This window comes from Periophthalmus magnuspinnatus, chromosome 15 (assembly GCF_009829125.3).
Source record: "Periophthalmus magnuspinnatus isolate fPerMag1 chromosome 15, fPerMag1.2.pri, whole genome shotgun sequence".
Lineage (NCBI taxonomy): Eukaryota > Metazoa > Chordata > Actinopteri > Gobiiformes > Gobiidae > Periophthalmus > Periophthalmus magnuspinnatus.
This window is the reverse complement of record NC_047140.1, coordinates 26874164-26885982: the sequence shown is the minus strand read 5'-3', so window position 1 is coordinate 26885982 and position 11819 is coordinate 26874164. Positions and strand designations below refer to the sequence as shown.

The 11819-nt window shown below is 39.1% G+C and overlaps 1 protein-coding gene across 3 annotated transcripts in view; it reads right to left on the bottom strand.

The window, feature by feature from the left end:
- Window positions 1-348: 348 nt before the first annotated feature.
- The window catches only part of LOC117382158 (LIM domain-binding protein 1), a 13638-nt gene continuing 2167 nt past the window's right edge, over window positions 349-11819 (bottom strand). For 2 of the 3 annotated variants that reach the window (XM_033979220.2, XM_055227149.1), the window contains 11 exons: window positions 11804-11819; window positions 4813-4915; window positions 4665-4709; window positions 4506-4581; window positions 4045-4147; window positions 3794-3966; window positions 3594-3716; window positions 3432-3509; window positions 3224-3359; window positions 2997-3139; window positions 349-1668 (listed from right to left, as the gene is read on the bottom strand). The exon at window positions 11804-11819 is cut by the window's right edge. In XM_033979220.2, the coding sequence (XP_033835111.1) occupies window positions 1615-1668; window positions 2997-3139; window positions 3224-3359; window positions 3432-3509; window positions 3594-3716; window positions 3794-3966; window positions 4045-4147; window positions 4506-4581; window positions 4665-4709; window positions 4813-4915; window positions 11804-11819 (1050 nt within the window). In that variant the 3' untranslated portion in view covers window positions 349-1614. Of the gene's footprint in view, window positions 1669-1705; window positions 2288-2991; window positions 3140-3223; window positions 3360-3431; window positions 3510-3593; window positions 3717-3793; window positions 3967-4044; window positions 4148-4505; window positions 4582-4664; window positions 4710-4812; window positions 4916-11803 lie in introns of those variants that run through there. The other variant, XM_055227150.1, reaches the window with a different exon arrangement.

Below are 11819 nucleotides of genomic sequence, written 5' to 3'. Positions count from 1 at the left end.
GTACCAGCTCCTGAATGTGGGGAAACGTTGGAGGCAGCCACAGACAAATGTCAACTGATACCGGGTGTGTAGGTTAAAGATTTGTTGAAAAATCATTTTTAAAAGTTTTCACGGGAGTAAAGTTTTACATAAAAATTTGGGCATTTTTAGCTCACTAATACCTTTGCATGTGTAAGAAAGGCTATATTTGCATTATGAGGAAGAGGAAGTGGAACATTAACACATTTTTTGCCTATCGTCACAGGTTTGACTTTTTGTTGAAGATAATCCATCAAGATTACAGTTCTGTTCCTTGTTTTTTTTTCCACACACCTACACAACAGAGGAACCAATAAACAACACAAGAACTTGCAGGATTTTTTTTTTATTTGATTATAGTGCATCTGATATGTTTTCAGATAGACCATAAACCTAAAACAGCAGCAAATGGCTGTCAATCTTAATTTTAAACAGGATGATCCAAGATAATTACACAGCCAGAACGACTGAAGCCGCTTTAACAAAAACACATTTTTCATGAATGACGTCTAAACATCCCCAAAACTTCTCCATATAATGAGTATTGTACAGATGGGTCAACAGAACTTCAAAAACATAGAAAAATAAATACAGTTTGCTAACATCAGGGGGAATCTGTTTCAGTGATTGTACAATTAGAAACATTGAATGGTAAAAATAATAATAATAAAAATAATGAGGCTTTTTTACATTAGATTGAGTTTTCCATAGTTCTAGGGTGGAATACATAGAATGTTTATAGAAATTACTACCTAAAAATATACAAGCACAGACACTAAGATGAAGAAAAGCTGCCAAACTGACAGCCCAGTGTACTCAATATCTAAACTTTTTTTTTTTTTTTTTTTTAATTTTGCTCCTTGGTCTGCAGCTTTTTGTAGTTATGCTTAAAAACTTTTTTGGGAAACTTAAGTTAATACAAAAGTCTGTTTTATTTTTTTATATTTTACAGTCCAAAATGTATCTTTAAAATATTTCATGTAGCAAATTTCAGAAGGTATACATTTTCTTTTGAGTGAGGACCCCCCCCACACACATAACGGTTGTGATCATAGTAATTTGGTAAGAAAACCAGTATGGAGATGCAGTACACTACAAAACACTAGCCCGTCTTCTGTGACCCTGCTGACAGCGGGATGTCCAACACCAATGATGACATTTCAAGCATGGACTTAACATGGAGACTTGTAATCATCACAATAAGAATGAGTCAAACGGCAATACTTATACAATAATATACTGCAGATGATACAGATCTTTTCTAGCTAATAGAAAAACAAAAAATACACTGTCCGTTCGCTCATAAGAAAAATAGATGTGGAAAACAGTGCAAAGAGTATTTTGGGGTGTTTTGTTTTGCTTGCATGTCTGTTTATTTTTAGAAATTGTTTACAAAAATAATAATAAAAAAACAAAAATTAAAACTAGTCAATACATATGAAAACAGTACACACTTCTGTAGCGCCTGGTGCTGTGGTCCAGGCTCCTGCGTAACTTCTCTCTCCCGTACCATGTTTTATGCTGTACATGTGGCTCACTGTGTACCATGTGTGTGTGGTGGTACGTGGGCAGGTTTAAGATTTAGCGAAGTGGTTCTCAACTCCGGTCCTCAAGCTCCGGCACTGTACAGGTTTTTGTTCCAACCAGGTCCTACAAAAACAAATAATGGAGTTTTAAAAAGCTGAATGTTGATTCTTTAAATAGCAGCCTGTAAAAAATATGTTAAATAATAACTACGAAAGAGAGAAGAGCACAACAGAAACAATGAAGTGTTAAGGAGGAAAAAGCAAAGTGAGAGACCCGAGGTTGGAACAAGAACCCACTGAACCATAACATTAGGTACGAGTGACACCCAATGGCCAAGGGCCAGGGCTGAGCCCCACTTTGTGCTTTATAATCAGGGAGCGGGAGATAAACTAAAACTGTCCTTCATCTGGCAGTTTAGAGGTTTTTACCCTCTTAAATGATCAAATAAAAAGTTAAAGAAGGGCTGAAGGTCAGCATTCCTGACTCCACTAGTTTGTATGCTGAACAAGTCCCTTAAATTTACTGGTCAGGGCCCCTCTACTGCGATGACTGAGAATTGTCATTCTTGCTCTCCTGACTGGAGGGGCCCTTGTGGTTCCAGGGTGAACTGGTGAAACTGTCCTCGTCGTCGAGACCATTGGCCCCATCGACCTGTGAGTTCTCCAGCCGCGTGATCAGACGCTCGTCCTCGTCACCAAACTCCCCTCCCATCAGGGTGGGCTCTCCCACCATCATCACGTCCTAAAGGGGACAGCAAGGGCCAGGACACATTATCCCCAATGTACAGGGGCGCGCAATCACTGGCTGCATGAAGTCTAAATGAATTCAAATCATGTGATGACTCCATTTGGACAAATCACAATAGGAAAACTTGTTTTTTTTCCCCTTTACCAAATAACTGTTTACATTGTTATAATTCCATGTGGCTGCCCCTACTACCGGGGTCAATGGGCCCGCAGCAGGCATCCCAATACTCTTGCACCAGGGGTTCTCATTCCACCTCAGGTCTCTCCACAACAACCAAATAAAAAGACAGAAGTGCTGTGTTCAGATACATTAGACAATGACAGATGGAAATTTACTGGAAAACTACCCACCTTAAAATTAAATCAGTGCAAAGAAAACCTATCTAGAGACTGAACAGTTTCTTAGAAATCATTTGTACATCCTAGTTAATTAAGCCTGTGGCCCTAGAGAAGGGACTGCCCACACTCACTTTCTAATTTAATGATATCCATATTTTGTTATCACATTAGTTTGAACATCTGCCATAATAAATTCAGCCGCAAGCCCATAGACGCCCTATTCACCCTACGCCCAAAGACCACCAACAACTCAACCGTGTCACTACATACAAAACACTCCCAGCAGCCTCCACCCAGTCCACTAAACGCAAGGCTTCACTTCAGAGTTTAAAGGCACAGTGTCAGAAGGTGGTGGTTTGGGGGTACCTGGTTGGAGAGAGAAAAGCTGTTTGCGGGACTCTTCTTTTTGCTGTTGCTGTTGTTATTGCTGCCTCCACCTGAACTCACATTACTTCCACCAGAAACCTTCCTTTTCCGTCTCTTGTTTGGTGCTTGTCTGGCTGGCTCAGCTGCAAAATCAGAATATATTTTAGATAAACAAATCTATAAACGTTTGAAATATAGAATAAGTGTAGTTTAAAAATGAACTGTACCTGCTGTGTTACCAGGAGGTGCTACCATTCTCTGCCACTTTTGGAAAAGACAGGTCTTCAGGCAGTCTCTGGGGCTTAAACTGTAGGTCTTATGTCTGGACATCAACTCCTGCATGGGCTCTAATATCACACAAAGCTACAGAGTATACAGTGCCTTTAATTAAATGCAGTATAAAACAAAGTAACTGCTGCTAAAATAATTGCTTACACGGAGGTAGTTGAGTGTTGAATTAGACAGCCCACATCTGGTGATATTTTTAGCTAGCTGATCGAGCATCTGGGGATCCTACATGAAAGGTTCAAAGGAGTGTAAACAGTTAATAAACAATATTTTTTTCTTTGCAGCTTGTCCCAGATGCGCTCAACTTACATGCATAGCCAAAATGCTTCTGGGCAGGACCTCTCTGTGTTGCCTGATACTGAAGTGCCACGTCTTAATTCTCATCATGTCATCAAACATGAACTCTAGGTACAAGCGACCCTCAACACAAACCTTAAAGATAAGAAACACAAAACTAGTGATTATGTGGTTGATAAAAATATTTAAAATCCTAAATTGTGTGCAGTTACCTGTGTGAACATAGGTTTGCCGTTCTGGGTCACCATCGTGCACTGGTCACAGTCCAGAGACACAAAGTTACTGTGGAAGGACTCTTTAGCATGTTTCAAAACGTAAAATAGCTCTGTAGCTCCCCCTTCAAAAATACTCCGGAAGTACCGTGGGATTAGGGTCCTGCCGATTGCTGAGAGGAAGATTTTCTCATTAAATTCGGTTATTTGGGATGCATTATTACAGTACAGTGCTGTAGTGCTGTTCTTACTGTATCGTTTAGGTCCATCTTCCAGACAGAATGTGACTGTGAGCATGGCATCATCCTCAAAAAACTCTGTAGTGAAGGCGTCCCACCAAAGATTGTCACAATCCTTTCAATATTAAGATATGTTGTTAAACAGACCATAGAAATGTCTGACAAGAGAAAGTCAGAGACAGTTTTATTGCTTTTCCTCTCAGGCACAACAACATGGCACTCCAATTACACTACAGGCAGGTGATCTGATAATCCCATGAAAGCCTGCATGCAAATGACTGGATGCAAGTCAATGTATTCTGCTGTCTCTATTTACACACATTTCTGAAGCAACATTTGTTAAGCAACATTTGTTAAACAAAAAAAGACTTGAATAACACAAAAACAAAACATTTAAAAGTTTTAGAATTTTGTGTCAGATGAAAAGACCTTTTTTAAATTAACATCATAGTGTGTTTTTACTGTGTTCTCACCTCTGTCCAGTTCTGTAGCCTTTTGTTCAGCTCATATATCCGGTAGTCTGTCTGGTTACCGTACGGAGTGGGTCTCCTGTGGAAAGAAACAAGGCTTGTCTTTGCACTTTTTGTTTGCAAATATTGCCATCTGAGCAGAGCTCAGTACAATTTTCTTACCCCATTCCAGGCTCCATATAAGAAGGGGGGTACATGGGTGTGGGCCTGAAAAAGGCAAAATACTTTGATCATTCAATAACAAAACAAATATAAAACTATTGTGAAATAAGACTAAACAGATCAGACATTAGAATGAACTCAAGCATACCCCACATCTCTGTCCAGCATAGCGCCCGGGTGGAAGGGGGGGAAGCTGCCGCCGTTAGGGGGCTCCTTAGGAGAGTACAGCTTGAATGACTTTGACGAACAGCCTATACAGAGAAGAAAAAGAAAAGACTTAGAGGAGATTTAGTGCTCTAAGATTAAGGCTCTTTAAAATCACTACATCATCAAAGTAATCTAATGTAGGATGATTTTGTAGAGATTTACTCAAATAAATGCCAGCTGCCAAAACAATTTCCTGCTGGCTTCATTATCTAATGCATCTTCAATCTGGTAAATGGACAGAAAACTAATCATGGTGATGAAATAGCTTTATTTATTAGCCTGCATATATCAGTAAAAACAATTAGTGAGATGAAACAAAAAGAATATAGCCTTTTCACCGTGACACTAGACCATCCGAAACATTACATGAAACCTTTTGCTATACATACGCCCCCCGAGAAATCTTGTTCCTCTGCAATGTGTGGCTGTGTCCCCTCTAGTTGCTGCTGCCGCCCATCCCCCCTCTGCCTGCTCCGGCTGTTATTAACCCTTGTTTGCCCAGATGAGGCATTCAGGCTCTAACAATCTGGGGCTCTCGGAAACATCTCCTCTATACACAGAGACCTCACACACACAAGGCCTGCATGTAATTAGGCCTGAGAGATATTTAATACTTAAACAGAGAGTGCTGAACTGAGTTATTTGAGACAACAGCCACTGGAAATTTGACACAGGCCATCCCATTAGTGTGCTCTTTATCACAGATCCAGCATAGACATCAAAGCATGACTCAAATGAATAGAGACCGAACAACAAGTCTGTAGGATAAATTTATGGGAGAAAAAGAGAACTTGTTACACCCTTCAAACTAAAGACATATTCAGTTATACTACACAAAACCAGTATTCATGCATCCCTGAACTTTGATCTTTCAGTTCTTCATCACAGCTCCATTTGTACTCTTTTCTCTTTTTGGTGGTTCCCTCTCTTTAGTTTCATATGCAGAGGGCCATGCTCTCCTCCTTATTACTTCATGGGAGTACCAGCTAAAACTGACCTTTGCACCCTAAAAACTAAAACCCATTAGTCACAGAAATAAACACCCAATGTAACAGTACATCTTGAAAAACATATGTTAGGGCAAATAATTAACTACACGATATCATTAGTAAATTTGATTGTAATTAGGTATGCACAAATGTGTACCAAGGAGAAGCCAGTGTACATGACAATAACATGTGACAGTTGGTTGTTCATAATTAGCAGAGAAAACAAATTAAGATCTATTGCCTCAAAGTAGCCTAACCTTTGATTTACTGTTTAAGACTCGTAACTGTCAGGGATACATGTAATAACCACATACAGTTGTGTTAACCTATTCAAAATTAACAATGAATCTTTAGATAATGTGTCCACGGCATCTGGCCCTGTGCCAATAAAACAGCCAAAGCCAAAGCCATGAGCAGCTCCCAGAAAAATAACCGCCTTACAAACAATATGTTAAATAACTTAAAACTGACTTGCAAACGCATGCTGTATTAAAGATCACAAACAACATCGACATTGAAGAAAAGTATATTTCTCTCAAGACAAAGCATAAATTGAAGCAGAGGGCCGCATTCATCAATGTTTCCCGAGAGCGGAGTGGATGCCATTGCTAAGCTATTAACCTTAATTGCTAAACTACAGTAATCGCAGCTGTACTCTCGCCATCTCAAGACACTTGAAACGACACAACATAAATTCGGTTTAAGATTTCAATAGTGGTGCCAAAGCAGGCAGAGGGGACGCTTGCGTTACCTGCAGAGAATGGTGCACTAAAGTGCGGTGTTGCTCAACACCTCGGCTCGGTGTTAGTAGCAGCTAGCCGCGCTGCTAGCTCCAGCGTCAGGAGGAAAGCTCCAGGCGCTAGTAATGCAACCGTATGATCCACAACAGGACAGCAAGCGAGAGGAACAAGAGCAACTACTGTTTTCCCTAGTGTTGCATATAATCCACAATCTCCACCGATTTTATTAACGGCGCATTTAATTGGAACAGTGCTACCTATCAACTACTACGGGACCCTTTGTTCCTGCCAGCCGAGACGCGAACAAACAAAAGCCCCTCCTCCTGGAGCTGCTCCTCCGCCCATCTGACAAACAGCCCGGCTGCACATCACATACACGGGCCTCGGCTCTCTCCTCCACTCACGGGGGCCCCAACATCCCCGGGGGTACCACAGGCAAAGCAGAGATGGGCTGTGTAACCTACAAATGTACTCAAGTAAAAGCAACGTTACTTAAGAATAGTATTCATCACATCACATTTCATCACATTTGCAAAACAGTGGCCTAAGAAATGACTCAAGTAAAAGAGTAAAGTAGGAGAAACTACAGTAGTCATTATGGTAATTACAGTAGTAATAGTAATTATAGACCTAAGAATAATGCCTGGATGTATCATCTTTTAACTTGAAGGTGATGTAATGTGAAGCAAAACATTAAGTAATGCACAAAATCTGGTATTTTCAAATGATAAAACTGAGATGGTCAAAATCATATCTGAAGAAAGAAACACAAATGTTCAAATCAATACAATATGGTCAACATAAAGGTTTTGTAATTTGTAGACTGTGGGAAGAGTATCCAAAACTTGTATTCAAGTAAGAGTACTGTCACAGAAATATATTACTCAAATAGCAATAAAAGGAGTTTTACTGAGCACAACCAATCTCTGACCACAGGTTCCCTCAAAGCTACAAGAAATTGAACAACAAAATTGAGAAACTGAGCAACAGTGAACTTATACAACAATAATAATCTTTTCCTACTTGACTTGGACATGGTAGGTGAAAATTATATTTAAAGATGAATACTTATTTGTGTGTTAAAAAAGTGAATACAACTTTTATTCTATATCACTTATGGCCCTGGCTGACCCCTTTCTTATTTAAGCCTAGACAACTGCGCACAATTGCTTAAAAATCATTGACCACAGCCTGAGCTTTCATAGCCTCTGATTATGTAAGTCAATCTGCAGCTTTTTAATCAATAACCACTCCAGTGTTTACAAGCAGCAGATATGAAGACTGGAAAACCTTTTTGTGGTTGCAAAGTGAATATAAAAGCCACAACTTGTTATATACTTCTCTGCAGTGAATTTGCCAGTCATTTTGTATATTTATATAAAGCAAAGAGCACAGGCAGTCCATCTACTTAATTTAATATGAACACAGTTTGAGAATAAAACCAGGCCAGGCCAGGTCAGGACACCACATACACGCACTAAAAAAAGTGACCAAGTGGAAGTATAAGCACTACCAGAGTCTGAACAATATCACCAAAATCCTATTGTCCAAAAGCTGTTCATAATTGTTAGTACTCTGCTCCTAATGACAAAGGGAGCTTCAATAGAGTTTTGTTTCCCTCTAGTGGTGGAATGGCAAACTTTCACAACAACCGATCCCAGTTACATTAGACAACAAGGGAAATGCATTCAGTGGGCCTACATTTGCAATGTAAAGTTAAAAAGAGATTTAATACAAGCTGAAATTACGCATAATGAAGTTTAGTATTATCTCTACCTCAGATCTTAAAAGTTCTTTCCAAAAATATAAGTAAACAAAAATAATTTTCACCCTCCAGCAATATGAGTTGTTACAGCTAATTCACAATCTTCTCTCTGATTTCTTTTGACATTTTCGAGATGGTACTGAATCTAGTTGAAACTAGTTGAATTTCTCCAGAGTAAAATCAAGTAATTTTTTTATTTTATCTAATTATATCTAATATATCATCTAATTTTATGAGTTATGAGTTATGACTTATTTTGCCTAAACTGTGATAAACAAAGTAATTCATTTCATTCTTGATTAAAACAATATCCTTAAGTTTGTGTTTAATTACAGAATTGGCCAATATGTCTATGTAGGACAATCCTGTGTGCTTATGTCAAAGCTGGATTGTGTCCCTGATTACACAAAATCTATGATTATTTATCAGATTATATAATAAATAAGTTAGTTTCTGATGTCGAAATGTCTCTATTTTTCTTTATTTTATTCTTATTATTATTTATTTATTTTTTATCTTCTAATAATCTTGATTTTTTAAAGAGCTCTATAAAAAGCTACTGTATCAAAAACCTAATTATCCCACCCTCATCCTGCGCATTTAGTGTTCTCTCGCCCCCCTCCCTCCTCCCCTGGCTGCGTGGCACATGCCAGCTTTGGTCTGCCATCCTGCTAGACCTACATCTGTGACATCACCGCACTCATCCCTTCGATACACACAACTTCAACTGCTCCCCCGCATCTCTCCCACGTATTCCTGCTTTGTCTTTCTCTCTGCCTCAATACAGCCATTTTGATCATAAAACAGGGCCAGAGCGTCAAGGGAGAGTCACTACAGCTGAAGTAGTGTAGTTGTATAATCAAAAAAGCACTGGCTGTTTGGCTGCCATCTTGGCTCTGCTTTAAGTCACTTTTCTCTAATCATGAGCCATGTGACTTTCTGCATGAGGTAGCAGCAGTGCAAAAGACAGCAAATGAGGGATGAGGAAACGAACAAGGGGGAGATGGAGAGAGGAAAAAAGGGGGATGTTTGAGTGGATGCATGTGAGAACGAGAAGAGGAGGGGGCATCTTGGGCGCACAGGCAATCTATTTTTACCATTTAGTTGGAACAAAGGCTGTGATAGGCTCTGCTGTGTTATGACGGTGGTCTCCTTCATGCTTAGGAACAGTCATTTCCAAAGGCCAGATTCAAAGTCAAGTTAATGTATACTCAGTCAGTGTCATTAATCGCCTGCATATCATTCACCCTGATTCAAGGTTTTTTCCAGGCATCAGGCTGACATGAATTTCTTTCCTTTAAGCTACCCATAGTTGTCTGAATTTCATACTGCTGTGATGTGCAATTTGAATTGGCATACAGTGACAGATGACCATCCGGTGTAAATCTCTCAATGTATTTGACAGGGGCTTTACACAACGAATGCTGTGTTAAACCTGCCACCTTCTGGTATTCATCAGAGCTGTGCTAACATGTCAAAATGTCAGTATATTGTGATACTAAATGTGGTGGTTGCTATTGGTTGTTATTGAGGCATGCTGTATCGAAATGATATAAATTGAGTATTGTTTGGTGTATTTCCACAATTATTTTATGACAGACCTACATTTTTGTTGCTTGTTTAGAGAAAGAAGACTTCTTTATACAATTGCATCTGACATTAATAACTGTTTTGATTATTTAAATGGGTGTATTTCATATTAAGATTGTGCAAGTAGAGGTTTAACAAAGAAATTGTAAAATGCATTTGTTTCTTAAAACCATTGTTATATTGCAGAGTATCATTGTAATATTATTGTATGATGACCTGGTATCATGTTTCGTATCAAGCCGTGGGGGACCTGGTGATTCACAACATTACTCTCCATTATGTACAACATGCCATTTTACATATAGTTTTATTTTTATTTGGCATTGCACATTTCCTCAGGCTTATGACTGGTAGAATAAACTGACTTGAGTTAACTTGCCACATTAATTAGCTTTTGTTTAGTTAATTTGGTTTTGCTTAACCAAATATGATAGTATAAATCAAGGAACTGTCTGTAGTGTTTCAGATTGTGAGGACCTACATCTACTCCTGTGCAAGAATGTAAACACACCAGGCTACAAATTCAGCAATAGTGAACTGGCTTTGATCAGCGCTTCTCCTGATCTGAGACATGCGAGTGCTCATACTTGTCCTAACTTGTCATGAAGGTGCGACAGTGATAGGCCTATATGCACTTCTTACACACATGCCAGTGTATATTTCAAAACTTGTGGAAAACAGTGCTGCAGTCTTTCTGGGAGCCGTCTCATTCTCTGTGTTAGAAACATGTGGATGTCATTAAAAGTTTGAGCTCTACAGGAAAGTCGGTCAACCGAGGGAGGAGGAAAAAGATGGTAGAATATAACCAAGCAACATCAAGTAAGCTTCATAATATTATTCCATCTGATAGCTCATAGCCAATGAATCAGATTGTCTCCATTAAAATGATACTGACACTCTAATTCAATATAGCCTCTCAGAGATGCCCCAGAGCAGATGTTGCGATTCAATTTCTGTTACTCACTCCCTTGTGTTTCTCAGTCTCCTGGCAGTATGTACAATGTGGAGACATTGTACATACTGCCTTGCCTACTTAGCTTATCTATTGCCACTAAAGAAATTGCTTTTGCTTCTGAAATCATTAAAAATGCTTTGAGGCAATTTACTGGATAAAAAAACAAAACATGGAGCTCACATAGTAATTTATATGTGCAGAAGAGACAAAGAAAGATCTTTCCCTAGACCACCAAAATGAGTCTACCCAATTATTTTCAGGTTTTGCTGGAGCAGTTTAAATTGTCTTCTTACACACAGCAGGAAGCATAAACTGCAGACGCCACTATAGCAAAACGAGCACACTATCAAAACGCTCTGTAACACCAAACTCCTATTAAACATTGTTAAATCCTCTTAAGTGCCATCATTAATGGCTTGAACTCATCAAGAGAGACCAGCTTTCACAGCATTTAAACCAATTAATCCACTGTAATCATATCAAGTCCTTAAGGATGATGGAAAATGTTCTGTGTGAAAGCTTTTTAGTGGATTTACAAAAGCACAAAAGATCACAAAAATAACCTTTAGAAAAAGTTATTGAATAAGGCAAGAAAAAGAAGTGGGTTTTGATATTTCAGCATCTCTGCATGTGGCCAAACTCAAAGAGCTATTGATCAGCTGCACAGCGGGGTGGTGTGACTGAGTCTTGCTAAACAACTCGATCTGAAAGTGTGCCGCTTCTTTATAACCTTGCCTTTTTCCAGCATGTGTTAAGAACCCACACATATTCACACGCACAGCTCTCACACAGCATGACACTGGCCCTCGGCGTAGTCCTCGCACTTTTACATAAGTCATCCTTGCTGACAGAGGAACACACATTGGAAAGTACATAGAAAACTGGGTACTTACCAGGACAAGCACAACC